The sequence below is a fragment of the Eschrichtius robustus genome, chromosome 3, assembly GCF_028021215.1.
Source record: "Eschrichtius robustus isolate mEscRob2 chromosome 3, mEscRob2.pri, whole genome shotgun sequence".
NCBI lineage: Eukaryota > Metazoa > Chordata > Mammalia > Artiodactyla > Eschrichtiidae > Eschrichtius > Eschrichtius robustus.
The window spans coordinates 46,472,882-46,500,530 of NC_090826.1; the positions used below are offsets into that span (position 1 = coordinate 46,472,882).

The 27,649-nt window shown below is 55.4% G+C and overlaps 2 protein-coding genes across 6 annotated transcripts in view; one reads left to right on the forward strand and one right to left on the reverse strand.

Moving 5' to 3' along the window:
- The first annotated feature begins 25 nt into the window (after nucleotides 1-25).
- PCSK9 (proprotein convertase subtilisin/kexin type 9) lies at nucleotides 26-23,090 on the forward strand. Of its 2 annotated transcripts, XM_068539963.1 has the most exons (12): nucleotides 26-628; nucleotides 3,797-3,988; nucleotides 6,551-6,674; nucleotides 10,521-10,654; nucleotides 10,877-11,018; nucleotides 14,028-14,224; nucleotides 15,345-15,528; nucleotides 16,044-16,217; nucleotides 16,546-16,694; nucleotides 17,579-17,756; nucleotides 19,472-19,653; nucleotides 21,184-23,090. In XM_068539963.1, exons 1-12 carry the CDS (start codon nucleotides 425-427, stop codon nucleotides 21,400-21,402), a joined length of 2,079 nt encoding a protein of 692 aa, XP_068396064.1. In that variant the 5' UTR covers nucleotides 26-424; the 3' UTR covers nucleotides 21,403-23,090. The 2 variants fall into 2 exon arrangements, with proteins under 2 accessions (XP_068396064.1, XP_068396065.1); XM_068539964.1 differs by lacking the exon at nucleotides 16,044-16,217.
- Nucleotides 23,091-24,412: 1,322 nt separating this feature from the next.
- Nucleotides 24,413-27,649, reverse strand: part of USP24 (ubiquitin specific peptidase 24) — a 147,833-nt gene continuing 144,596 nt past the window's right edge. For all 4 annotated transcript variants that reach the window (XM_068539966.1, XM_068539967.1, XM_068539965.1 and 1 more), the window contains one exon: nucleotides 24,413-27,078. In XM_068539966.1, the coding sequence (XP_068396067.1) occupies nucleotides 27,016-27,078 (63 nt within the window). In that variant the 3' untranslated portion in view covers nucleotides 24,413-27,015. The remainder of the gene's footprint in view (nucleotides 27,079-27,649) is intronic.

The following is a 27,649-nucleotide window of genomic DNA, read 5'->3' on the forward strand; positions in this document are numbered from 1 at the left end:
GGGGGTGGGGAGGGGGAGGGGGAACGAGGCCGAAACCCGATCCTTCAGTCCGGGGGCTCCGTTAATATTTAATCAGGTAGGATCATCCGATAGGGCTCAGGTGGCGTGATCTCCCGGACCCTGGGCGTCGCGCACCCACACCCTGGAAGGTTTCTCCCGCGGCGTCGAGGCGCGCGCGGCTGCAGGCGGGCTGAGGCTCAGGCCGGGTCCGAGCCAGGCAGTGAGACGGCCCGGGGCCGGCAAGCGTCGCCTCGGCGCAGCCCCCAAGCCGGAGGCCTAGAGCCCGGCCCAGCGCGCGTCCCCGCCGGGGCCCGAGTCCCGTGCTCGCATCGAGCTCCCCGCCGCGAGGCACAGGCGCTGCGGGCCTGGCCCGCGCGCTGCCCCCGGGTCTCCCCGCCCGACGCAAACCTCTCCTGTCCCCACGATGGGTACGGGCAGCTCCCGGCGGCCGTGGTGGCCGCCGCTGCTGCTGCTCCTGCTGCTGCTGCTGGGACCCGCGGGCGCCCGCGCGCAGGAGGACGAAGACGGCGACTACGAGGAGCTGGTGCTCGCCTTCCGGTCGGAGGAGGACAGCTCGGCTGACACGGCCCAGAACGTGGCCACCGCCACCTTCCACCGCTGCGCAAAGGTGCGGACGCCGCGGTGGGAGGCGGGGGCGAACCCGCGCGGGGACCCGGGCGGTGGCCATATCCTCTCTGGCCTCAGCGCCCCACCCCCCACCCCGGAAGGGAGGGGCTGGAGTGAAAGTCACTGGGGGTGGGGGGCCTCTGCTCACCCGAGGACGGGCTTGGCGCGGATCTTGGGGACTGCGGGCGCGGTGGCGGGGAGAACGCGCACGGCGGCTCTTTGGGGTGCGCTCTGCGGGGGAAAGGTGCGCGGGGCTCGGAGACTGGTAGGCGCCAGCTAGGACGAGCAGAGCACCTCCAGGCTCGCCTGCTCGGATCCTGGACGTGCCTCACCACTGAGGCTCGGGTGGGTCAAGGCGCTAATGCCCGAAACGTGCTTAGAACGGCCCCGGGCAGAGAGGAGATATTATTATGCGTCCTGACGCGGATCGGGAAATCTGGGTAGTGCAGAGTGTGTGTGGGGAGTGTGGGAGGGGGTGGGCTTGGGGGTCTTGGGACGAGACGGCGCTGCTGTGACCGGGGTGGAGCGGGAGAGAAGGCGAATGAATGATAGTGGCGGGAGGCAATTTCTTCATGCCACAAAACTCACATTCTAGTATTGCATCTTTTTCAGCTGAAGAAAAGAACAAAACTGAAGGGGAAGGGGCGGAGTTATTCTCCAGGCCCGTTGGGGTCCTTGGGCTCGTCTGGGAAGGGCTTGTTGGTGCTCTCGGGAAGGAAGGAGCCTGGTAGCCGCAGCCCACCCACGCCTGCCCAGAGTGGGTGGGGCGAGTTTCGTGAACATCAAGGCCAGCACCTGGCCACTGGGCTATGGGAGTTCCTGCCCAGGGTTGGGACTGCTGCTTCCCTCCAATTTTAACCTTCCCAGGGCTCAACTGAGGTCCTGCTACCGGGCTTGGAGTCAGCTCTGGGGTTGAATCCTGGCTCCATCACTCACTAGCTGAGTGGTGCTTGGCAAGTCACTTAACCTCCGAGCCTCCATTTTCCTTATCTTTAGAAGGGAGGTGACAGTCCTTCCCGAGGGTTTGTTGTGAAGAGTCAGTGCTGGGCAGATGGAGGAATGAAGGGAAAGGGGCTCTGTTGCCCACGTGAGTGACCTCCCCACCATGTGAGCCGGTGAAGAGAGCACTGTAGGAGGTAGCTATTTACCTGGCTGCAGTGCGACCTCCCGGTGATGCCCTTTTTGCTCCAAACTGCAGCTCCTGGGGCAGAGGGGAAGTTCTAGGCTAATGGACATCTGGCCTGCGCTTCTTCCCCAGCTCCTCTGCCTGAGTGTGCTGGGTGCAGAGGGGTGTCAGACCCTTAGTGTTGCCTGTGTCCTGTGTTAGTGGCAGGAGGGGAGGGACCTCTCTTCTTCAGTCTGGCTCCCACAGAAGAGTGAAGTTTACTCAGCTCCTAGCTCCTTCTTCCTTGTTCCCTGAGCCTTTCACCTTCTAGAAGGATGTTGATGGGTTGTGACAAGGATGAGAAAGGGCGTTTCAAGTCACCACTGCCCCCAAATAACTATTTTAGAAGTAGTGAATACCCCATCCTGAGAGGTGAGTAAGCAGAAGCCAGACAACCACTTAAACCAGGCACTTGAGGGTATTTCTTCCCCAGCGGAAGTTTGGAACAAGAACCTCCAGAAGTTCATTTATTCATTCCTTCAATGGATATTTTGTAGAGATTGAATTTATAATGAAAATATTTTTGGCAGGCAGAGAAAGATTTTAGACCAATCCTTTTATTTTATTCATGAGAAACTGACACCCAGAGAGAGGGGTTTCACCCACCAATGCATTAGAACTAGGCTTCTAGGGCAAGTCTACTTCCAGTGCACAAAGTGTCCTCCCAATTCATTAGATTTTCATTTAGCTGAGGGCATTTTAGATGGGCCTTTGAAGCATAAATAGGAGTTTAAATAAAAGTGGCAGGGGAATTTTATTCTAGGTGAAGGGGGTAGCATGAACAAAAGCTCAGACCTGGGAAAGCCAGAGGTGGAGACTAGGGAGCACATGTGCACAGTTCCTTATCTGCCTTCTGAAATGTAAAGTGTTCTGAAACCCAAAAGGTTTCTTGTAATTTATTTGGTGGTAACCTGACCTGAACTGACATGAGGTTATTTATAATTTATCCCACTGATGTAAATATTTATATTCCTATATTTCGCTGCATAGATTACAGTATGCTGCTCCAGACGCCTCTGAGCACCCTGATTGCCTATTACTACCTTTCTAAAGTCCAAATAAGTTCTGAATCTTGAAACCCATTTGACCCTAAGATGTTGGATAAAGGGTTGTAGACTGTATTCTACTCTGGTGCACGTACAGAGATGTGGGAGATTAGACTACAGAGGTAGGTTGCAGCGGGAACCAAGGGGGAGCATGGAGTTTGGACTTTGTCAGGCTATGGGGAGCCACTGAAGGTTCTTGAGCACAGGTGTGTCTGTTTGAGAGCAGTGGGAGCAGATAAGAGATAAGAGCAAACAAATCTGCTCCTGTAGACCATGGCCTTGAGTCTTTTATCCCATGTGAGAAGTGTTGCCTTTGCTCACTCAATCATCCCTTCTGTTTGCTAGGTGCTTTACACAACTACATCTCTTAGCCTTCCCAGCAGGCCTGTGCCCTAGGTATTATGTTCCCCACACCACAGAGGAGATATCTGAGGTTCAGAGAGGTTGAGTGACTTGCCCATGGCCACACAGCCAGTAAATATTGAGGTTGGGATTCAGGCCATGTTTTTGGACTGCCGCCGGAGGGGGTCAGGGAGGTACTAGAACCGGGAGGAAGTGATTATTTCAAATTGAGACACGGGGAAGGGAGGTGTAATTAAGAAGGTCTTCGGGAGGAAGTGGCCTTCAGGCAGGGCCTCCAAGGGTGGCCAGGCCTTGGTCGGCCCCACAGAGAACTAGGTGCAGGTGCAGAGGAGAACCTGGTGTTGACTGTGGCCCGTGGTTCCCGTTTTTGCCTGACTGTCGAGTTTGAAAGTGTGGTATATGTTAGGTTAATACTAATAGTTGGCTTCTGTGTGGTTTGGGGGTCCTAATTTGGTGACTTCTCTTTATACTTCCTATACTCTATGGAGTTTCTTTTGCTGTAATTCTAACTTGTAAACATAGGTGGATGAAGCACTCATAGCATCCTTCTTCTTTTTTTAATGTCATCATGTCACTCCTCCTCGCTGGGGGCCAGGACGCCTGGAGGTTGCCAGGCACCTACATGGTGGTGCTGAAGGAAGAGACCCACCGCTCGCAGACGGAGCGCACCGCCCGCCGCCTGCAGACCCAGGCCGCCCACCGTGGCTACCTCACCAAGATCCTGCACGTCTTCCACGACCTTCTCCCCGGCTTCCTGGTGAAGATGAGCGGCGACCTGCTGGAGCTGGTGAGCTCCGTCTCTGGGCGGGGCACTACTTCCAGAAAGGGCTGGGCTGCCGCATGCACACAGGGGACTGTCCTGGGTGTGCCCTTGGCTGACCATCAGGAGGCAGCAAATGTTCACAGAGCGCTTACTGAGTACCAAGCACAGTGGCTCCTGGCCTTCAGTACGGGATGCCCTTCAAGCCTGGCCATACCTCAATGGTACTTCATCTTCATCTGAAAGATGAGGAGACCAAGGTTCAGAAGGGACCACACAGACAGCCAGAGGCAGAGCTGGGATCAGACCCAGTGGTCTGTCTTCTAGCTGTCTTTGCGTTGGTGAACTTGCTGCCTATGAGAACCCTACAGGAACAAGGCCCTATGACATTAGTGGGGCCAGAGTCATTTTATAAAAACATGACTCAAGGATCCAAAATTCCTTTGAAACTGATGCTATTCAGAAGGTTCCTCCTGTAGGACAGGGAGGCTGTTCCCCCTCCAGCCCGACCCTGATGTCACCTCTTTGGTGCAGGGGCAGAACAGACATGGGTAGTTGAGGACTTCTGGCCTCCCTTCTCCTCATCCTGGCCCTAGTGCTTTAAATGCATATCTTAAAAACCTTTCCTGGTGAGGTTCCCTGCGAAAGGGGGCTCCACTTGAAGCGAGTTGAGGGATGTAAGATTTGTAGCTTTAATAAAAAGGCAGAAGAGGGCTTCCCTGGTGGCACAGTGGTTGAGAATCTGCCTGCTAGTACAGGGGACACGGGTTCGAGCTCTGGTCTGGGAGGATCCCACATGCCGCAGAGCGGCTAGGCCCGTGGGCCACGGCTACTAAGCCTGCGCGTCTGGAGCCTGTGCTCCGCAACGGGAGGGGCCACGATAGTGAGAGGCCCATGCACCGCAATGAAGAGTGGCCCCCGCTTGCCGCAACTGGGGGAAGCCCTCGCGCAGAAACGAAGACCCAACACAGCCAAATAAATAAATAAATAAATAAATAAATAAATAATTAAAAAAAAAAAAAAGGCAGAAGAGAATTTGGCAAATGCACCTTTAAAAAAAAACCAAAACAAAAAAAACAACCCTTTCCTTGTTTTAGCCTCTGCTCCCTTCCTCCCAACCCGCCCCCCTCCCCTGTCCTCCTAACTTGATGAGAACACATGGTTCCCATTTTCACACTGATTCTCCGCGTGGCTGGGGTGCTTCATAGCCTCCTGCAGACACTGAGACCCAGAGCGGGACAGGGTCTTGCCCGAGGTCACACAACACATAACTGGCAGAACGGGAATTTAGGCCCAGGCCTCCTCGCTCCACTGTACTACTACTGCATAGTTTCATTCCATTCAGCATACGGTGGCTGAACAACTACAGTGTGTTAAGTCCTGTGGGGACAATGACATGGATTAGACAGGGTCCAATCCCTTAGTCTAATAGGGGAAGCATCAGGTTAAGGCCTTCAATCAGTCTGCTCATCACATATTTAATGAGCACCTACTATGTGCTACAGACATGAGGATGGACCACCAGCCCTTTCCCTTGAGCTCACAGTTCAGAAAGAGAGACTGAGAAGTGATGGCCAGTCAGTTAACTGGGGGATGATATGCCCAGCACAGTGCGGGGGAAGGAATCAGATGCCCACAGAGCCAGATGGCACGCATGAGCCCCGAAGGCCAGGCAGCTTCTCAGAGGGGAGACACTGCTGAGCTGCAGGCCACAGACATGTGCCCTCAAGAGCTGGGCTTTGGCATCGCGCCAGCCTGGGTTCACGTACCCTTACTAGTTTGTCTAACCTTGGGCAATTTTCTTCACCCCCTGAGTCTCAGTCCCCTACCTGTAAGCTGGCATGAAAATAGGAACGGTTCTTTAAGGACTAAATGAGATCGTCAAGTATTTAAGTAGATGCTAAGCACAGAAACTCACGGAGGTGTGGACAGGTTAAGGAAGCCCACAGGGACACTGAGGCACCCAGGGATGAGTTGCCGTGACAAGTTGATGGGCGAGGAGAGGGAATAGTGTCTTCTCTGCCAGGTGGGAGCTGGAGCTGTGGAGCAGGGGCTGCCCCGGGGGACCCGTGGTCACCAAAGGATGCAGCCACTGTGGGAAGCTTGCACCAAAACAGAGAGGGAGTGAAGACACCCTCTCATCCCCCAAAACTCCTGCTGGGCCTCCCTCTGGCTGATCCCAGCCAGAAGTCACTGCAAGGAGGCCTGGGTGCTGCAGTCTGCAGGGTCAGCCTCCCAACTCCTTGCAGGGTGGAGAACGGCGGGAACGGATCTGGGGGAAACAGAATGGCCAGTGAGGGCATCATGATTTGGGCATGGAGTCCAGGTCCAGCCTTCCCCGGGGCCTGGGCACTGCCTGGCTCCCCAGATGGCATGTCAAATTCAGAATCCTTCCTAAAAGGCATCCTCCGTGCTGGCGGGTGCTGAGCCCCCCAACCTGAGCGAGGAAACCACACACCAGGAGGGGACAGGTGTGTGACTGGTGTGTGACTCGGGACAGGCTTGATCAGGTGGGTTAAGGGCTGTGGCTATGGCGACTGTCAGCCAAATGGCTTTTGAAGCCGAGCCCCACCTCTCTGCCTTCTGCAGGCCCTGACGTTGCCCCACGTCCAGTACATCGAGGAGGACTCCTTCGTCTTTGCCCAGAGCATCCCGTGGAACCTGGAGCGGATTCTCTCTGCGCGGCGCCAGGCGGACGAACACCACGCTCCTAGTAAGGGCCCCATGCTCCCTGCGCCTCTCCATCCGAGCTGAGGCCACGTGCCGCTCTCTCCTCCCTGCCGACGGTCCTCACCTCCCAGGGGCGTTAGAGCTCAGTACACTCCGCTGACCCCTTTTCTGTCCCATTCCACCCAATCCAGCCCCCATGCCCTGCCTTCCTTCTGCCCCAGGTACAGTGCAGAAGTCTTTTTTTTAAAATGAGCCCCTCTCCCACCTTCTAAAAGTTCGTGTTTGCCTTTTCTTGCCATTTGGCCCATCAGGCTGCACTCAGGTGGGGAGAGGGTAATCCTGACCTTGACATCCCCTAAGGCGCACAGGTCTGGGTGATCCCAGTGCCTTGAGGACAGGACTGGACCCCATAACGGGACAGATAAGCCCTGTTTGCCACGCCCCCACCTGGTCTCTGGTCTCCCGCCTTGCCCTGCTCCGCCTCCCTTCAGCATCGCTAGGCTTCCTGGGGTTCCCTGCGTGGGCTACTCTGTGTGTCCCCTCCAGGCCTCTCCTCCCACTCTTCCCTCTGCGTGGGGTGGCCTGGCCAGGAGGAGGAGGAGAGGCCAAGGAAAGCGGCCTGGGTTTGGGCAGGGCCTTGTAGGTGGGTGGAGGTGCCATTTATTGAGCTGGGGAAGAAGGGAAGGACAGCTGGTTTGGGGAGATCAGGGGCTGTGGTTGGGCCGTGTGGAGTCTGAGGAGCCACAGCATGAGGTCTGGAGCTCAGCGGAAAGACAACGCAGTGGTGCTCCGGGACTCAGCCAGACCTGGGGGTGAGTTCAGCCTCCGCCCTTTGCTGGTTCACGTGGGGTCTCGGGAAGCCGTTTCCCTCTCTGATCCTCCCCTTCCTCATCTGTAAAATGGGCACAGTAACCCCATCCTGTCCTCACAGGGCGTAGTGAGGCTCCAGTGAGGTGAAGGATGTGCAAATGCTTTGGGAACTGAAAGGCTAGGCGGGTTCTGAGTTGCTGTCATCGTGACAGACGGTAGACCTGGGGCCTCCCAGGGCTCGCGGCCAGGATGGGAGATTAGTAGGAAGTGTGGCTCATCACCCCAGAGTTGACAGCGGCAGAGGTGCGGGGCCTGGTCAGGCAGGGTGTGCTGACCAGTCTGGGCAGCCTGTGGCCAGGGAGGGGGTGCCCTTGGCAGGAAGAGCCTGCCTCTCCCCACCCCAGGCTGCTCCTCTCTAGGCAGAGACCCTAGAGACCCCACCTTCCACGTCTGTGCCTCAGGGACCTCCTGGAGCCGGCTAGTATGGGGAATGGGGAGGGAATGCTGTGCAGGGGGTTCCGGGGGACCCCAAGCCAAGCAGGAGAGAGAGAAGGCCACAGCCCCTAAATTAGTTTCCTAGGGCTGCCCTAACAAAGTACCACAAACCCGGTGGCTTAAAACAATAGAAATGTACTCTCCAGTCGGAAATAAAAGTGTCAGTGGGCCGAGCTCCTCCCAAAGGCTCTAGGGGAACATCTTCCCTTGCCCCTTCCAGCTTCTGGTGACTGCAGCGTTCCTTGGCTATGGCTGCATCACTCCTGTCCATACCTCCTTCATATGATCTTCTCCGTGTATCTCTCCTCTTCTGTTTTTTTATGAGGACACATCAATGGATTTAAGGCCCATCGGGATAACCCAGGATGATTTCATTTGGAGGTCATTAACTTAATCACATCTGCAAAGACCTTTTTGCCAGATAAGGTCATGATCATAGGTCCTAGGGGTTAGAATGTGGACATACGTTTTTTGGGGTGACCGTTGGACCCACTGCCCTCCCCCAGGCCAGAAGCAGACGTGCGATCCTTTCCTTCCCCACTGGGATGCCCATGGATTGCCTTACCCTCCTCCTGCTCCCAGTGGCTGTGAGAGGTGGTGGGGATGGAAGACAGGAATGTGGAGTCCATCAGGAGTCACAGAAGGGCTTGGCTGGACGAGGCCCCCCGGGGGCTGTTGGGTCGGAGTGGGGCAGAGTGGGCACCATGCATGTGAGTGGAGAGTGGCGCACCCGGCCAGGAGCAGACCCTTCCTTCACAGAGAGGCCACCTGACAAAGGGCTGACGAGCACAGGCTCTGGAGCCAACTGCCATGCTCAAACCCAGACTTCAGCATTTTCAAGCTGCGTGAGCTTGAATGAGCCTCAGGTTCCTCTGCAAAAACGGGAGGTGATGACAGTCCTATCTGGGGGGCTGTGTTGGGGTTAATGCTCTTTATGCTGTAGCGAGCCTCCATCCGTGTCTGGTATAGAGTGAGAGTGCTGTCATTTCAGCCCTCCCCCTCCTCTCCTTCCATGCCACAGTAAGTTCTCTAGTAGCCACTGTGCTCCAGGCACTGTGCTAGGTGCTGGGGACACAAAGACCAACAAGATGGACTTGGTCTCTGCCCGCGCCCCCCACCCCGCCCCCCACCAGAGCTTCTAGTGCATGAAGAAGGCTAATCCTTACACAGATAGCTACATGACACCAGGTAGTCTGGATGGGGTAGGAGCTACGAAGGAGTCTAGACAGCTGTGAGCATGGAGTCAGGAAAGGCTTCCTGGAGGAAGTGACACTCAGCCAAGCCCTGCAGTGGGTATCATTAGCCCCACCAGGGGGAGCATGTCCAAGCAGAGAAACGAACAAGGACAGAGGCCCTGAGGCAGAAAGGGGTGTGGCCTGCGGGGAAGTGGCAAGAGGGTCAGGGTCAGGGGCCTCCTGGGCAGAGATGAGAAGGAGAACTTGGCTGCCTTCCGAGCTTCTAGGCATGGCAGGGGCTGTCCTGTGGGAGAGAGAAAGCTCCCTGCTCCGGAGGGATGCAGGAGGACTGGGCGCCCACCTGCCAGAGCTCCCTGCACTGAATCAGAGGCTGTAAGAGGCCACTCGCAGGTCCCTTTGCCCTTAGTGATAACTCCTCTTGAGGCCCCTTTTCCCCTCTGCGACATGGGACAACAGCGGTCCCACCTTGCATGGGGGTACGAGGACGGAGACAAGGCCTCTGAGGCTTCCGAGAGCAGTGCTGCAGTCTGGGGCTCTGCCTACTTGACCCTCTCCTTCCTCTCCTTCCACAGGTGTCACACCTGCAGGTTCTCCCTGCTTCCTCCTGCCCCCTCCACCTTTGTCCCGTGTAGGCATCTCCCCAGGAAGTCCCCTGCAGGTCTCGTCTCATCTTGGTGCCTGCCTCCTGGAGAATCTGAACTGACCCAACTAGAAATGATGAAGTGTAGGTGGTAGGCTTTTGGAGAAATTCCAATACTGCTGTTTTCTCTGAGCCTGTAACTTGTGTCAGTTGGAACCAGCCACCGTTGAGCCGTCCTGGCAGCTGGTGGAGTGGAGAAAGCATGGGTTTGGATCCAGGAGGCCCAGATCCACGCATCCTCCTTGAGCCTCAGTTTCCTCTCTGTGAAATGAGCGGACCTGCTCAGACGGCCATACAGGCCTGTTATTCTCCTTTTACTTGTCAAATCCTGTTCTCTCTTTAAATTCTGTGGTCTCAGGTTTGGGGAGCTGTGAAAAATTTTAAGTCCCTACTTAAATTTTAAGTCCCTACTTGGCATAGTTTTTTCCATTGTATTTATTAGTTTTGAGTGTTCACATTGTTATTTCATATTAATATTAATATTATGGAGCCAGACTACTTGGTTCTCTTGCTGGTTCCACCATCACCAGCTGTGTGACCGTGGACAGTTACTTACCCTCTCTGTGCCTCACATTCCTTGTTTGTGATATAAAGATATAAAAGTATGTACCTGGAGAGGATTTTCTGAGTTGACATATGTAAGGTGCTTAGAGCAGTGCCTGAGACATGGTAAACAATTTATATGTGTTAACTATTACGTTAACCTCATTGTTATTCTTTCCTTTCGAACAAACCTCACCTTGGAAAGCTGGAGGTGGCCTGGTGGAGGTATATCTCTTAGACACCAGTATCCAAAGTGGCCACCGGGAAATTGAGGGCAGGGTGGTAGTCACTGACTTCGAGAACGTGCCCGAGGAGGATGGGACACGCTTCCACAGACAGGTGAGCATGTCCCTCAGGCGGGAGGGCTGCCCCCGTCCCTCATCCCCGACCTGGAGGTGATGCCACCCCCGGAGTGCCACAGCTGCACCCCTGCTGGCCTCCCCAGCTGTCACTGCCCCTGCCCTGCCATCAGTTGTGGGTGGGGACGTCTGTCCGGTCACTCACTGATATTATTACAGGGTGGATGAGCTTTCTCACTCGGGTCTTGTATTGGTCGAGCAGGCGAACAAGTGTGACAGCCATGGCACCCACTTGGCTGGGGTGGTCAGTGGCCGGGATGCCGGCGTGGCCAAGGGCGCCAGCCTGCGCAGCCTGCGTGTGCTCAACTGCCAAGGGAAGGGCACGGTGAGCAGCACACTCACAGGTGAGTGATGGCTCCGGATGTGCTGGTCTCTGCATCCAGACCTGGCATGGGACGGGGCTTCAGCCCAGGGAGAACTGACTCCTGACCGAGGAGACCAAGGCAGCCTCTGCCCCAGAGGCAGAGTCCCAGAGTGTCAGAGTGGGCAGGGCCCCCAGGGGTCATGAGTGCCGATGGAGAAACTGAGGCCCAGAGAGGGGCAGGGCTCAGCCCAGGCAGGTCCTGCAGCTTTGACCCCTAGTTAGTGGTCTTTCTACAGTTTCACACTGCTCCCCTTTCCAAATCTTTTAAAATAGTTGCGTCTTTTGTCATGTTACTTTGGATTTGGATGTACCCTCGAGGTGATCTAAGCAAACTTTCTCCATCTTCTACTTAACACCGGGGGACTCACTCCTTCTCATGACTGATTGGAGCCCTGGTTGGGTAGACCTGGTAGAGAAACTGGCAGAGACTTTTTCCAGACTCTTGCAGCTTTCTCCATCCAGTCACCTCTGGCAAGGTCCAGCTTAGAGCTAGGACCCTGGGAGGCCTGTGGACAGAGAAGAGGGTGGGAATTCTCCCTTACTGAGTCCCTCCTGTGGCCAGACCTTGAGCAAAGGACTTTGTACTCCATACCCTGAGGGTGGTAGTGTGAGCCTGTTAAAACAGTTGAGAAAATCAGCCCAGAGAGGGGAAGTGACTTGCCCAGGGCCACACAGCCAGAGCCAGTGACCTCGCTGGGGAAGGTGCCGGCTCTGAGTTTGACCTCCACTGCAAGCGCCCAGACCCCTGTGTCAGACGCTGGCCTCTGAGCTGGCAGAGGCAGCCATAGGCCTTTTTGAAGGGCTGGTGGTGCCTGCCTTGTGCTTGGTGAGTGAGCTCTGCCCTGATTCTTTGCAGTTTAGTGCACAGATTTTTGTTTGTTTGTTTAATTACTTTATTAATTTTTGGCTGCATTGGGTCTTCATTGCTGCGCGTGAGCTTTCTCTAGTTGCCACGAGTGGGGGTTATTCTTCATTGTGATGCCTGGCTTCTCATTGCGGTGGCTTCTCTTGTTGCAGAGCATGGGCTCTAGGCGCACGGGCTTCAGTAGTTGTGGCACTCGGGATCAATAGTTGCAGCTCGCAGGCTCAGTAGTTGTGGCTCGCGGGCTCTAGAACACAGGCTCAGTAGTTGTGGCACGTGGGCTTAGTTGCTCCGCGGCATATGGGATCTTCCCGGACCAGGGCTTGAACCTGTGTTCCCTGCATTGGCAGGAGGATTCTTAACCACTGTGCCACCAGGGAAGCCCTAGAACACAGGTTTTGATGTTCGGTTTTAAAGGCAAGAATCAATAATCCCCTGCCTTATCAGGTGACCCTTCCTTCCTGTCCCACCCCTTTATCCACTGACCTCAGCTCAGCAGGCCAATTCCCAAAGGTCAGTGTGCAGAGGAGGGGAGGCCCGCTTGTGCCCTGAAAGGCCTTCCACAGGCCTGGCACCCTAGGCTTGGAGGGTTTCCAGGGGAAGAAGAGGTCCCCGCTTTGGGAAGGGCCCCTAGCACATTACCTGGAGCAGAGCAGGGGCTCCACGAACAGTAGCTTTTACTTTCGTGGTCACCGCCGGTCTCCTCTGTCAGCAGATTGTTGAGGTAAAGTGTGTCAAGTCCGAGCACAGAAACGTATATACAGCAGGTGGTTGATAAATGGCAGCTGTAATCGTGCTTATTTTTCACCTCCACTCCTACTTCCGCTCTGCCCCTCCTGTTGTGAGGGGCAGCTGTCTCCTCCTAAGAGGAGCCTGGCTATGGGACCCCAACTCCCACCTCTGCTGCAGCCCCGGGGACCTCCCAGAGGCCCAGATCCAGAAGGTTCTGAGAGGTCAGCCGGCCACACCCCCATCTGACGGAGCAGGAGCCGGAGCCTGAGAGGAGAAGCTGTCAGCTCCTGGTCCCCTGGCACATGGGGGCCAGAGCTGGTGTTAGAACCCAGGTCTCCACTGGGCCTGGGCTCCAGGCTGCACACTCGGCTCTGGGGCGGGGGAGTGCAGCCGGGGTCAAGGCATGACACCCCCTGCGGGGGCAGGGTTATCAAGTCCCCCCCACCCCACCCCACTCCAGCTCCAGGGCGAGGAGTCTTTTGATCCTCGACACAGTCCCAGCAGCAGTGTCCCCTTTCACACGTGGGAGGGCAGGGCCCACAGCTGCGAGTGGGCAGTGAGGACTCACTGGAGTGTGTGTGTGTGTGTGTGTGTGTGTGTGTGTGTGTGTGTGTGGGGTGGGGAACGATTACTGTACACCAGCCCTCAGAGGATGGCAACGAGGCTTGTGAAGGTCAGAGGCAGGGCAAAGGGGGCCCCTCCTGTTCCTCTGAGAATCTTACTCATCCTCTTGGTGCCTCAGTTTCCTGGAAAGGGAAAATAATAGTAAGGTTACTGTGAGGATTGTGTAAATTCCCATAGTCAGGCACTTAGAAGGAGCCTGGTGCGTATAAGTGCTCGGGAGTTGGCTGGTTTTATAAGTGCTGCTGTTGTTAACATGCTTCCCATGTGTACTAGTCAGGGTTGTCCAGAGACACAGAACCAATAGGATGTGTGTGTATATTTATATTTATAAATACATACATATACCACATAGTGGGCGATTTATCTTAAGGAATTGGCTCACATATTGTGGGGCTGGCTGAAATCTGCAGGGCAGGCTGGCAGGCTGGAAATTCTGGCAGGAGTTGATGCCACCATCTTGAGTCTGAAGGCAGTGTACACACAGGTTTCCTTCCTCCTTGGGGGACCTCCATCTTTTCTCTCAAGACCTTCAACTGATTGGACGAGGCCCACCCCCATTATGGAGGGTAATCTGCTTTACTCAAAGTACTGATGTAAACATTAATCACATCCACAAAGTACTTTCACAGCAACACTTAGACCTATGTCTGAGCAAACACCCGTAGCCTCGCCAAGTCGACATGTAAAATTAACCCTCACGGGGGCCTTGGGGGCGGGGGTGGGGAGGGGGAGCGTTCCTCCCCATGGGTGACCTTAGCTTTGTCTTCTCAGGCCTGGAGTTTATTCGGAAAAGCCAGCTGGCCCAGCCGGCAGGGCGGTTGGTAGTGCTGCTGCCCCTGGCGGGTGGGTACAGCCCGACCCTCAACGCCGCCTGCCAGCACCTGGTCGGGACGGGGGCAGTGCTGGTGGCCGCTGCGGGCAACTTCAGGGATGACGCTTGTCTCTATTCCCCGGCCTCAGCTCCCGAGGTGGGTGCTCCCGAAGGGAGGGGAAGGTGGCAGGTGGGCCCCTGGGGGCTTCATGGGGTGTGCTCCTGAACTGGCCTGGCTTTGGAAGGACGTGTCGGAGACTGCCAGGGCCGAGCCTGGGCAGGGGAGGGGCTTGAACCTTCACCATCCCAGTCTGTGAACAGCACCAGCCTCAACTGTCCCCTCCCACAGTGCAGCTCCAGCCCCACGCCCTGGCCCCTCTCCCTCCGTGACTCCCCCGGCCCCTTATCCCCAATCCATCCCATCGCCTCCGGCCATCTGCTGTCCCCTGGATTGACACCAGAGCTCCCTCCGCTTTCTCCCGGCCTCCCTCTGCTCCCTCTCCCGGTCCACTCGGTAAGGGCCCAGGGGCTTTGCCCGCATCACTCTCCTGCCAGTATCCCAGGGCCTCCTCACTGTCCACCTCCCCGCCCCCACCCCCGAAGGCCCCCTGAGGCCCTGCATTGAGGGTCCAGGTGTGTCCCAGGGGAGCTACATGAGCACAGAGATGACGCTTCTCAGCTTAAGAGGTTGACCCAGTAGGTCCAACGCCCGTCCTTTCCTCTAACGTGCGAGGGCACCTACTGGCGGTGTGGGCACGGGGGGGACCAAGGGGAAGGAATCTCGTCCCACTTCAAGGACATCACAGTCTGGGGGGAGGTGTGTTGGGGTCAGGGGGCAGGTGGGGGGCACACATGTCAGCCTGACACTGATGGATAACCTTCCCTGGCTGCCGAATTTAAAATCGCATAAAGCAGACAAAACCCAGCAGGTCTTTTCCACCTTGCCGGCTCTGCTTTTCTCCTTAGCACTTATAACCACCTAATGTGTTGCATTGTTTACTGTTTGTTTACTGTCTGGGTCCCTCCCTAGAATGGAAGCACCTTGGGGACTTCGGGAATGGTGCCTGGCATGTGGTAGGGACAGAGGGCAGCACCAGGGCCGGGTGGGGCAGAGAGTGCCAGAGTTCTGCCTGGAGAGTCAGATTTCCCTCAGGAGGGGATATTTGAATGGGCCAAACAGGTATATAGGAGTTGGCCAGCCCAGTTGGCAAGGTCTCAGTCTCCCTACATCCTCTCCTTGGCTCCCCTCTCTGCCATCCACTCCCTCACCTCTCCAGGTCATTACTGTTGGGGCCACCAATGCCCAGGACCAGCCGGTGACCCTGGGGGTCCTGGGGACCAACTTTGGCCGCTGCGTGGACCTCTTTGCCCCAGGGGACGACATCATTGGTGCCTCCAGTGACTGCAGCACCTGCTTCACATCACAGAGTGGGACGTCACAGGCTGCCGCCCATGTGGCTGGTGAGTAGCTGCCCCACCGCCTCAGCCATCATGATTCTGACAGCCCCTTTGGCAGGCAGGGTCTGCACCAGGACCACGTGTGCCAGGCTCTGTGTTGGGTATGGGGGAGTAAAGATGAGACAGACTGATGGTGCCCTCAAGGACGCTCAGTCTGATGGGGGAGGCAGGTGCGCAAACGGAGTAGCCAGGGCTGTGTGGAAGGGAGAGGTGCCTGACCAGGCTAAGGGTCAGGGAAAACTTCCTGGAGGAGGGACATTTCATCTGGGGTTTGGTGGATGAATAAGAGTTTACCTGGCAAACAAAACAGCTATTGCCAAGGCTCGGAGGTGTGAGAGCAGGATGTACGTCTTGCTCTGGCCATCTTTTAGCACGGGATTGCAGGTGGTTTAACTTCTAAAGAACAGCTTGGTGTGTCTGTGTGTGTGTGCGCGCTCACGTGCGCACCAGGAGAGGAGTCCCAGGTTGGGAAGGAGGGCCAGGCCACCACCATCTCTCACCGCCTGCCCCACGACCAGGCATCGTGGCTAGGATGCTGACCGCTGAGCCGGAGCTCACCCTGGCTGAGCTGAGGCAGAGGCTGATCCGTTTCTCTGCCAAAGACGTCATCAATGAGGCCTGGTTCCCCGAGGACCAGCGGGTGCTGACCCCCAACCTGGTGGCTACCCTACCCCCCAGCACCTATGGAGCAGGTCAGCAGGATGGCAGGGCGGGCAGAATCCAGACTGGGGCTTGGGAGGTCTCAGGGCATCTGTGTGGCCTGGGCAATCTTGTCCCTCCCTCATCTGTGGAGGGAGGATTCGGCCACCGGCTCCTAGACACTGGGGGAGATTGAGCAGGACGGGCTCCGGAAGGGCTTTGCAAGGCCTTTCATGACCTGTTTTAATGGGAAAATGGATCACGTTCTTTAAGGCCCCTCTCCCCCACCAGGAGCCAAAGATCTGGAGCCCTCTGTGAGCAGAGCCCTGACGGAGGCCCCCCTCCCCAGCCACCCCTCCTCACCCCAGGGCCTCGTTGCAGGTGGGCAGCTGTTCTGCAGGACCGTGTGGTCGGCGCACTCGGGGCCCACGCGGATGGCCACGGCCGAGGCCCGCTGCGCTGCCCCCGAGGAGCTGCTGGGCTGCTCTAGCTTCTCCAGGAGCGGGAAGCGGCGGGGCGAGCGCATTGAGGTGACCTGTACCCTCCCGTCGGAGCGTGAAGTGGGGTTCTCGCTTCCAGGCCCAGATCTGCTGGAGCCCCTTCCTCCTCTGAACTCCAGTGCCCGTCTGCAAGTTAAAGCCGAATGGGGCATATCTCAGTCACGCGGTTTGGGTGCTGCAGGAGGGAGGAACACTGAGGGTTCCCGGGAGACTCTGCAGGATGAGAATGGATGGATTCCCGTGCCCGCCTCGGGGGAGGGGAGGGCCGAGTGTGTGCCAGGGATTCACTGCCTCGGGGGAGGGGAGGGCCAGACGTGTGCCAGGGATTCGCTGCCTCTGGATGCAGTGGTCTCCAGGGCCCTTTTCACTCAGATGTTCCATGGTTCTGGCAGTTGAGAAATCTTCTCAAAGCAGCGAAAGAGGGGACTTGATGGGAAGGCTGCAGAGCCTGGCACAGATGCCATCTGGCCGCAGTGTTTTGGTGGAAGGGCAGTGCCTAGGCCAGGAGGACAAGGGGCGGGCAGGCGTTTCTGTCTGGGAGCCGGTGTCTGGGAGTGTGCTTGACTCTGCAGCCTCCTGCGTGTGAGTGCACGTGCGAGAGGCTGAGAGTGGGGCAGGGCTGAGCAGGCCAGGTCCTTGCTCTGGGGTCTTAGATTTCCCCGTATCTGCATTTTGAAGTCACTCTCAGCGTCCAGAAGAACTTTATAACACTCAGAACTGCCCATCTGTGGAACGATCTGCCTTGGGTGGAAGTGAGCTCCTTGTCCTCAGGGGCTGGCTGGCCCCTCGCGAGGCCATTGGAGACGTTTCAAGGGGTTGGGACCAGGTGCCCAAGTCAGCTCCTTCCAGCCCCCTGATCCTGTGTTTTGAAGCCTTTTCTAAAGCAGGTTCCTGTTTCTGTCTTTGGCTCTCAGGCCCGAGGGGGCAGGCGCGTCTGCCTTGCCCACAACGCATTTGGGGGTGAGGGTGTCTACGCCGTTGCCAGGTGCTGCCTGCTGCCCCGGGCCAACTGCCGTGTCCACACGGCTCTGCCAGCTGGGGCCGGAGTGCAGACCCAGGCCCGCTGCCCCCAGCCGGGCCACGTCCTCACAGGTAGGCGGCTGGGCCCACCCTGGGGTGAGGAGACGTCTCTGGCTCCTGGTGCACCTGCCCCCACCCGGCTGGCCCCACGTTGGAGCCCGATGGCCTGGTGTGAAGGCCAGTGCTACCCTTTCCATCCCTGTGACCCTGGGAAGGCACCTCTTCTGTCTCCGTCTCAGCCTCCTCCTCCCTGAGAGGGGTGGCGGCAGTTCCTGCTTCACTGGGTTGCTATGAAATGAGTAACGCCTAGAGCACCAGGCCTGAGGCATCATAGGCATTTCCCCACAGGCAGCGCATTGCATGAGGGGCAGTTTAGGGAGTGGCTCTGAAAGTGGAGCTGACCTTGGTTTAATCCTGGCTCTGCCAGTCGTCAGCTGTGTGACCTATGCAAGTTACTTAACTTCTCTGTGCCTCAGGTGCCTCAGCAATAGAATGAGGATAACGGGTGCTAAGCATTTAGCTTGGTGCCAGGACAACATAAGTGCTAGCTATCCTGGTTATCACCCATTGCTTTAAAATCCATTCTCTGATATAGGTAACTGTGGATGGGCTACCTTGTGTCAAAAACATGCCCTGGGTAGGTAGCAGGAAGTCGCAGATGGGGACCTTGTGGGGGATCCAGGGATGGTGCCCCTCAAATCAGGAGGGGGCTGAGCTGTCCTGCTTGGAGGGTGCATGGGATGTCCTGGGGAGCGTTTGGGGAGAGGGCAGGTAGCGGGCCTGGAATAACTGGCTCAGGAGTTGATTCTTCATCGAGTATGTACTGGGGAGCCACTGAAGTTAGAGGAGGAGAAGGAGGGTGACAAGGGCGAGTGACGAGTTAGGAGCTGGCTCTGCAGGGGAAAGATGAGCCCAGTCAGGTGGAGAGGCTGGGACAGGTCCAGCAGGCCACCTGCCATCTTATTGGGGTCCTGGCTTGGTGGGAAGTCCACCGTGTTCTGATGGCTCGCCCCTTTGGGAACGCCCAGCAGATGAACTCCAGGGCACATGCCAGTTCGAAGACATCGGAGTCATAGAACCCACTACCTACGAAGCACATCCAAAAGAGTCCCACTTTACAGCGAAGGGAAATGCACCCTGACATGCCGAGTGACTTCCCCAAGGCCATGCAGCTAACACGGGCATTCCAGTGACCATGACCCTAACACGTGCAGAGCCCTTGCCCGGTGCCAGACGCTGTGCTGGGCTCCTCGTGCATGTCCTCACTTCACCCTTGCAGCCTCCCTTTTCATTTTGCAGAGGGAAACTGAGGCTTGCTATAGCCTAGGAACACTCTCTGAGGTCTCGTAGCCAGGGGGGTGTGCCTGACTCCCAAGCTCTGGAGGGAGGCCCATGTCTCCCAGAGAGACATCAAGCTCACCCCTGAACTTCTGCCTGGGTGGCTGGGTTATGGGGAGGAATACTATTTGCTGGTCTAGCATCTCAGGCCTTGGAGCCCCCTCCCCATGTCGGGGTGGAGAGGAGATGATGTTTTCCCTGAGACACTGAGGCCCAGAGAGGTTGTATGGCTTTCCTAAGGTCACACAGCAGGCCAGCAGCAAGGTTGAGCTGAGAACCCAAGAGCCCTGTCGCTCAGGCTAGTAGTGCCTTTTTCCTGCCAAGACTTGTTTCTGGGTTTCCCAGCTCCAGACTCAGACCCTAAAAAGATGGAGACTGAATGGGGTGGGGAGGAGAGACAGAGGGTCCCTTAGCGTCCAGGTGTTTGAGCCGGCCCTCCTCTTTCCCAGGCTGCAGCTCCCACTGGGAGGTGGAGGACCTTGGCACCCCCAGGCGGCCTGTGCTGAGGCCACGGGGTCAGCCAGACCAGTGTGTGGGCCACAAGGAGGCCAGCATCCACGCTTCCTGCTGTCACGCGCCGGGTCTGGAGTGCAAAGTCAGGGAGCACGGGATCCCGGGCCCTGCAGAGAAGGTGAAGGGGCTCGGGGGATCGGGACGTGCGCCGGACGCCGCGTGGGGTGGCACGTGTCCATCCTGTGCAGCTTTTCTGGGTGTTTGTGTCACCACCATACCCTCACATATCTGGGGAGTGGCTTGTGGGGTGGGTGCTGTCAGCAGCTTTTGCAGCTGTGTGGACGGCACCTGTGTGTGTGTGTGTGTGTGTGTGTGTGTATGTGTGTGTGTCGCTGGGCCAGTTTTTGCTTTTGTCCAGCTTAGTAAGATTTGCTGTTGGGGCATGCTTCCCCCCCTTCGGAAGAGTATGTGTAAATATGGCATAAGAAAAGCAGTCACACACATTCGCTGATTAATCCACTTAACACATCTGCTGGGAGGATGACTCAGCCATGACCCAGAGGACGGGACACCTGAGCTGAGCGCTGCAGGTGGAGGGGTGGCTAGCGGGGCCAGCGAGGTGAGGAAGGGCTTGCAGAGAGGGGAGGCACGCTGGGGGACTGGGGCGTGAGAGGCCCTCAGAAACTGCCAGTGCAGACCGCAACCTCCCTACGGCTTCTCTATAAGTCTCCTTTTAAAAGCCACAGGGAGCTTCTTAAAAGGAAGCCCTGGGGAGTCCACTCTCCTGCCTCAGAAGAGGTTTTTAAGAGCAAGTCTGTAGTGATTGTGGTCTGGACGCTGCATTTCTCGAGGGCAAGGGCTGTCTCAGGTCCACTTGCTCAGCATGTATTGAGGCCTCTGGCATTCCAGGCACCATTCCAGGCGGTGGAGATACAAACCTGACAAGTTCTCCTGGGGCGTCTTTTCTAGTGGGATGACAGTAAACGAATGAGTAATATTACAGAGTACTTAGAAGTTGCTGTGGAGAAAAGTAAGGCAGGGAAGAGAATGGGGAGGGGGAGTTCAGGCGAGGCCTCACTAAGAAGGTGGGGGACGTGACAGGGAACAGTGTTCCAGGCAGAGGGAACAGCCGCGGCAAAGGAGCACCAGGAACAGCCAGAGGGCCAGTGAGGTGGGAACCGAGTGAGGCAGGGAACCAGAGACAGGGTTCAGGTGGGGCCTGAGGGCCACAGTAAGGACTTTGGTTTTTGCGCGAGTGAGCTGGGAGCCACTCAGGGTTCTGAGCCTGGGGTGTGGGGAGGGGAACGGGTATCTGACCTGGGTGTGAGCGGGGTTCGTTCTGGCCGCTGTGCCACGAAGACTGCAGGGAAGGGGGCAGAAGCAGGGAGGCCTGCTATAGGCAGGTGGACAGCTACGGCGACTGTCCAGGCCCGGGGGCGGGGGCTCAGCCAGGGCAGGAGCGTGGAGGACGCTAGGGCCTGAAGGAGGAGCCCGCAGACCTGAGGGACGGTGTGGTGGGAGCCGCGGAGGGGGCATCCCAGGCTTTGCTTTGCCGCTGGCCGGGATGGGGAGGGCTGTGGGGAGCGTGGTGTCGGGGGAAGACCAGGAGTCCGTGTTGGCGTGGCAGACTTCGGCCTGTGCCCTCCCGGCCTGGCTCACAGTGTGCCGGGCCACACGTGCGCTTTCTTTCGTCCCCTGGCCCTGGCAGGTCACCGTGGCCTGCGAGGGAGGCTGGACACTGACCGGCTGCGGGACCCTCCCCGGGGCCTGCCCCACCCTGGGGGCCTACGCGGTGGACAACACGTGTGTGGTGAGGGGCCGGGACATCGGAGCAGGAGGCAGGACGGGCGAGGAGGCCGCCGTAGCCGTCGCCATCTGCTGCCGGAGCCGGCCCTCAGGGGAGCAGGCCCCCCAGGAGGCCCAGTGACCGCCCTGCCCAGGACGCGTGCATGGGGAAGGGGCCAGGGCCTGGGGGCCGTGGTCCCAGGCCTTGGCTGGGCTTTGAAGTGGTTCCTCCTTCCCCCTTCCTCAGCCTGGACCCCAGGGAAGAGGATACCTCTTGCTTCTGGAGCTCTCGCGCTGGCACTCGGGGTGCGCTGGCTCTCCACCTGGGAGAACCCCAGCTCTCGGCCTGGATCACCCCTTCCCAGGCCTGAGCTGCATGGGAGGCTGAGTGAGTAGGGCTGCAGGTGCCGGGCAGCCCCTCCCTCGCTGTGGGGCTGGGTCCACATGCCACCGTTAACGCTGGTCAGGCTGTGCTCAGCTTCCTGCCAGCTGCTCCCAAGATGCCAACACTGTGGGTAGAATTACTTTTATTGAGCAGTCAGTCAGTCCTCAGGCCTCCATGCAGGAGGTGGTCATCCTCCTGTGGGTAGGCAGGGAGGCGCTTGAGGGCTGGAAGGGGCCAAATATTGGTCAGGGGAAGTGGAAGGTGGAGATGGCCCCTCACCTCCTGCCTGCTTTAGGGATGCCCCGTTGGGCTCCCGAATTAGTGGGAGATCAGTTTTCCATGCCTCTGGGGGTGCAGGGTGGCACTGATGAGGGGTGACGCTTCCCCAGATGTGGTCAGCATTTCAAAGTGTCCAAAGGGCTTCTCCACCCACCTTCTCACAGAGTTTCAGAGTAGCCCTGGGGGAAAGGCAGGGCCTATATTCATACCCACTGGATAGATGAGGATGTTGAGGCTGGAAGCATGAGCCCAGGGTCAGCTGCCAAGATTCCTTGGTTCAAGTCCTTGCTCTTTTAGAGAGATCTCCATCAGTTTGGTGATCTCCACGGGCCCTCCCAGTCCTGCTGTTACGACTCACCTCCTGAAGACAGCTTGTTGACAAAATTCCTAGCTCTTGTACCCACCAGCGGCATGACGGATGCAGCCAGATGTGTCCCAGGTGATCACGGGGCCGTGCCTTTGTTTCTCCCAGCTGCCCTCACCTGGCCTGGTCCCGGCTTTGCAGTCCACCTGGCATCAGCCTGCAGGGGGACATCACCCCAGGGCTGACTCTTCAGTTCCCAGCGGAGGGCCACGTGCTCCATCCAACCTCTCACCCAGTCCTCGCTCCTACCCTGCACAGTACACAGTGTCATCCCCACTTCAGGAGGAAACTGGGAACCAGAGATGGGGGGTGGGTGCCCACCATTCACACAGCCAAGAAGTGAGGTGGTGCCAGGGTATAAACCCGGATTTGTCCCTAAAGCCAAGGCTCTTTTTACTGCACCAGGTTGGGCCCCCCATCTTTATAATAACCGAGGCTCATTAGGGAACACAGACCTGGGGTAGCCCTGTGAGCAAGGACAGAAAACTGGGCAAAAGGTACTGGCCGATTCACAGGGACCTGAGTGGAGAGGCCTTTGGAGGGATGCAGGGATGCAGGGGGAAAAGGAGAAGGGGGAGGTGCAACTCTCCCTCCTTGAGCTCCCCTATCCCCAGCCCCACCCAAGCAAACAAGCACGCATTTATCTTTTTGGTCTGTTTGTCAACAACTCTCTGTTGCCTTTTTACAGCAAGTAGTTTTTCTAGATCTCTGTTTTGCTTTTGTAACTTGAAGATATTTATTCTGGGTTTTGTAGCATTTTTATTATACAGTGACTTTTTAAAATAAAAACAACTTGTCATGACTCTTGCCTGAATTTGACCGTCTAGGATGAGGCCTTGCTTATACAAGATGCTTGATAACAGTCTGTGGGGTGGTTGAGTAAATCAAGCCTTTGAGGAGCGTTTGTATTTTGAGTACAAGTACTCGAGTACTTGTGCCCACCCTGGGATAAAATCAGCATCTTCCTCTCGCTTCCGAGTCCCCCCAGCAAACAGGGCTCCCCCTCCTTGGCAACTTCTGCCCCACAATGTTCTAGATGCGTGGGGTGCCCGTGTCCTTTCCATTCTCCTCTCCCAGCACCTGGCACAGGGCCTGGTGCAGAGTCAATGTTTATGGTATACGTTAATTATACAAGTTTCTGAGGCTTCTGTAGTGAGTATTATGTCCATGGTCATTTTTCATGATTTGAAATTAAGGACAGCCCCAGAACTTTCCACCTGGCCAAGTATAATCATCCCATGCAATGCGGCCCCCCCGGCCCCCAGCCCCACTCTGAGGCTGGCAAGCGTAGCTGTCTTAAGCAAGGCCTAGCTCTCAACAGCCCATGTTATAAGTGATCAGGGAATCGGCCTGCAAAAGCAAAAATCCTCTCAAACTCTATTTGCTGACAATTTAGTGTCATGGAGAGCGTTCAAGAGCTGCCAGCTGCTAAGGGCCTGACTGCCAGCGGGCGTTTGTGTAAGTGGGCCCGCTGGCACCCCGCCTGCTGGGCACGCTGGACACCCCTCGCCCACCACCCAAGAGTCAGGGGTCAGTTCCTTAGCTGTCCACGCCCGGATGGCTCCAAGATCTGAGAAAAGGGAACGACTGTTCTTGCAGAGGTTGGCAGCTGGTCACTGGGAGTTGGGGAGGAATGAGTGTGGACCACAGAAGAAAGGTCTGGAGCAGCAAACACCCCAGGAGAGGGGAACCATGTGGGCAAACGCAGGACATTAGGGGTGAGGCTGAGACCAGCGGGGTCCAGCAAGAAATCCAGCTTGACCAGGGACATGATTTATGCTGGGGACCATTGGGAGACCTGAAAGCTATGGGGGAGATGTCTACAGGCCATTGGTCTGAGTTTAGCACATCCTTATCCAGCTTTGCAAATGAATCCTGAAATGGTCAGGGTATCCAGAGGAGGAAACAGTAAAAGGCTTAGAAAAAGACCCACTGCCCCTCGTTATTAAAGAGTGAACCTTAATCACACTGTCAGTGCAAAGTACAAAAAGGAATCAGCACCATTTTCCACCAGGTCACTGGCCCCTGGCACCCCTCCCCCCGACCATAGCCATTTTCTGATACACACAGAAAAATGTCAGTGAACCCCCAACTCTGTTTTTGAAAAATTTATTTTATACCCTCAGAAGCTAAGAACTGCCACTCAGTGAACCAAATTTAGAATTTTCTTCCCTAGTCTATCTACTTCCTTTTGAAATTTTATAAACAAGATTTTGTACACAAGAGGTAGCAGAGGAAAATTCCAGTCTGCTCGTTCCAAGCTCAAAAGGTAACGGCACACACCTCGATGTTAGCAGGGAGGGTGGAGCAAGACAGGGTGAGTCTGGTGACACGTGCTCTAGGCCCGCGTTTGTTCCGTCAGGGCCGTGTGTGGGCTCCAGGGGAAGTCATGGGCCAGGTGCCCTTCGGAAGGCTCATTTGACTTCTCTCCCAGGACGCCTCTAAGGGGCTGACTCGGCCATCCTAAGACGGGCCTCACGAAGGGAGCTTCTTGAGAACACACAGCATTGAGTTTAGTTGTGCAATTCCTACTCGATTTGCAGACCATTTTGAAAGATTTATAAAAACATCTTCATCCAAAGAATTGGCAGTAAAAATGACCCTTCTTCCAAAGTAAGCCTGTCATAATTGTCACTTTGTTGTATGACATTAAAAAAAAAGTCATCAGCAGGTTCGTAGACTGCAGCCATCGGAAATCAAGGTTACTGGCAAAGTGAAAGTGATGTTCCTTGCAGCAACAACGTGAGCAAATCAACCAGGGCACCTAGTATCAGCGACAGGTGATCCTGGTCCTGATGAACATGACTGAGGAGAGCAGGTGCTGGGGGCTGTGGAAGGCATTGTTTCCACAGGAACGAAGGGACAGAAGCGGCAATTTCACTCCTGAATCTGGGCTCCCAAGAGTGCAGCTGCCAGCGTGATATCCTCACGCTTTACCACGGCTGGCATTTCAGCGTCACGCCCTGTGGGATCGCTTTGTGAGGATGGGGGCGGAGGGGACGGCTGGGGAGATAGTAGGACATGGGCTATTCGTGTACTCAAAATCCGTTTTGAAACATCACATTTGAATTTGCAAGAACATCAGAACCACATAAAATCTGCCGGCTGCCTCTGACCCTTTCCCTGGGGCGCAGTTCTGCTCTCAGGTGTCGGCCCTCCACCTACTCAGTGTCTTTTGACAGAAGCCACCACCAGCCTGTCATGCAATCGCAAACTGCAGCCCGGCTGCACCGTAACTTCAGCCTTCGACCGTGAGATGACAGGGTCTGCAGTGCGCAGCGGGAGCAGCTGTCTGTCCTGTCACGGGCCCACTGAGCCTCTCTGACTCTGCAGACCTGTGACTGGGGCCACTCGGCTCTTCCTGAGGCTCCCCTAGTCCTGTGCGTGGTGAGCACAGGGCAGGGCAGGGCACACAACTAAAGGCAAACAGGGTTGAAAATGTGTGTAGTGACTCAAAACCCAAAACATATAAAATATACGAAATATGTTGGCATCCCCCCTCCCCTCCAGAAAAAGGGGGAGCTGGCATCTAACCTGAAATGAGTGCGTGGTACAAGACTTGGGAAACCCAACTAAATGGATGGCTATTCAGTTGCTTACTAGTTATTTCTTGTCCCCATCTTTTTAGTGTCAGTTAGTCATGCTGAGGAGAAACTAAGTCTCAAATTCCTTCTCTGCATTAAAATGTCTAGAAACTCACAAAGCAGTTGTCTTTCAACTCAAATATTTAAACTTCATATACAACCAGTACCAAGGGTTTCAGTAATTATTTTTCAGCAAAAGCAAATGATTGCAGGTCACATGACTTAAGACTACAGTTTATTCAATATGTCTCCAAGCATTAAAAAGATTTTATGAAGTCAAACTCAATAAAATTATATCTTAAAGTGCTTTTTATTTTGCTCTTTTTAAAATTTGTTTTGGGAACAACTCGCAACTTCTTCAGTAACTGATGTCAAAGAACGCACCCTGTACTTCTGGAGAACACAGCATTTTTTTTTTTTTTATTGCTCTTTCAATCTCAATTATATCAGAAAAATACCTTAAAGAGCTTAATTTCCCAATTTTTGATCCTGGTAACATTTCATCAAGATCCAAGTTTATGCGCAGAGCTCTCATCCAGACCCACCTGAAATTCTATACAAATAGGGAGACATATTAAATACAAAGGTCTGTGTAAACTGAGTTCTTTAACTACTATTTTACAGTGAAAAGGAATTTTTATCACATATCTTTACATCATTTTAAATTGGATATTCCTATTCAATGTTACTGCAAGATTAAAAATTTGCCCACACTCATCTAAAGGCAGCTTGCTTTTTTTTTTTTTTTTTTTAAAATATAAAAACCAAAGGAATTTCTTATGTAGCATCATAGAGAAAGCAACAGCTTTATCCTCACTCACTCTTGTTATGTTCATGTAACAAAACAGTCTGCACCGGCTTTATTTCCTAAAATCTCCACAAAAGTGTCAATCCACATATGGACTGTGCCCCGGGTCAGCGGATCCACAGGCCGGAGTTCTCCTGCTGCCAAACAGCTCCCAGGCCTTCCCCGGGGGCTGAAGAGTGCTTTCCTTAAAACATGTGCTCCTCCCGTCACGCAGGCTCTCCCGGTCCAGCCTCCAGGCTCTTCTAAAGGGTTCAAGGATGAGATTCTGATTTCAAAAAGGTCCTGAGCATCCAGTAACCGTGACGTGACTTCTCATCATGTGCTGGGCACGTCCCCTAGGGATCGACATCGTCCAGGTCACTTCTTAACTCGCCGATCATCATGGGCGATTCAGAACCCTTTGGGAAAGGAAAAGAAGTTAAATACATACAGAGTTAAGTTAGAGAAAAAAGTTTTTCTATGCCAACGGACTTGTGTTCTGCAGTTCAAACATGTCCTCATTTAACTACTTAATGTTTATCAAAGGGCAACAAAACGTAACAAGTGTAACACCTTATATTTGATAATTCGTGATTATGCAAAACTTTCATTTCTGTGTTCTCATTTAGTCACAGGAACAACCTAGTGACTTCCCTGCTGTCACAATGTGGTCTTGGGTTAAATCAAATCACTATGCTGAGTCTCAGTTTCCTTCTGTGAAATCAGCGTTAACAGCGACCTCACAAGGTTGTTACGAGGATCCGAAAGATTTAGAAACAAACAAAACAGCGCACAGAACATCAGCAAGATTCATTTAATGAGGGCTCTGTGCCATGCACCACTGTGATGGAGCTACAGAGGTGGCTTTACAGAAGGTTACAGACCAGAGGGAAGACACAATACACGTCATTACATTTAAACCTGCTGCATTATTTTGCGCATAGTAGGTGTTCAATAAATATTGCATTCCTTTTTCTACTATAGCGATTA

What these genes read in the sequence shown, in the direction of transcription:
- PCSK9 (XM_068539963.1), top strand. Translation starts at nt 425, where the DNA reads ATGGGTACGGGCAGCTCCCGGCGGCCGTGGTGGCCGCCGCTGCTGCTG. An exon ending in CCTTCCACCGCTGCGCAAAG is followed by an intron (nt 629 to 3,796) that starts GTGCGGACGCCG and finishes GCTGGGGGCCAG; the next exon opens with GACGCCTGGAGGTTGCCAGG. An exon ending in TCCCGGGCCCTGCAGAGAAG is followed by an intron (nt 19,654 to 21,183) that starts GTGAAGGGGCTC and finishes TGGCCCTGGCAG; the next exon opens with GTCACCGTGGCCTGCGAGGG.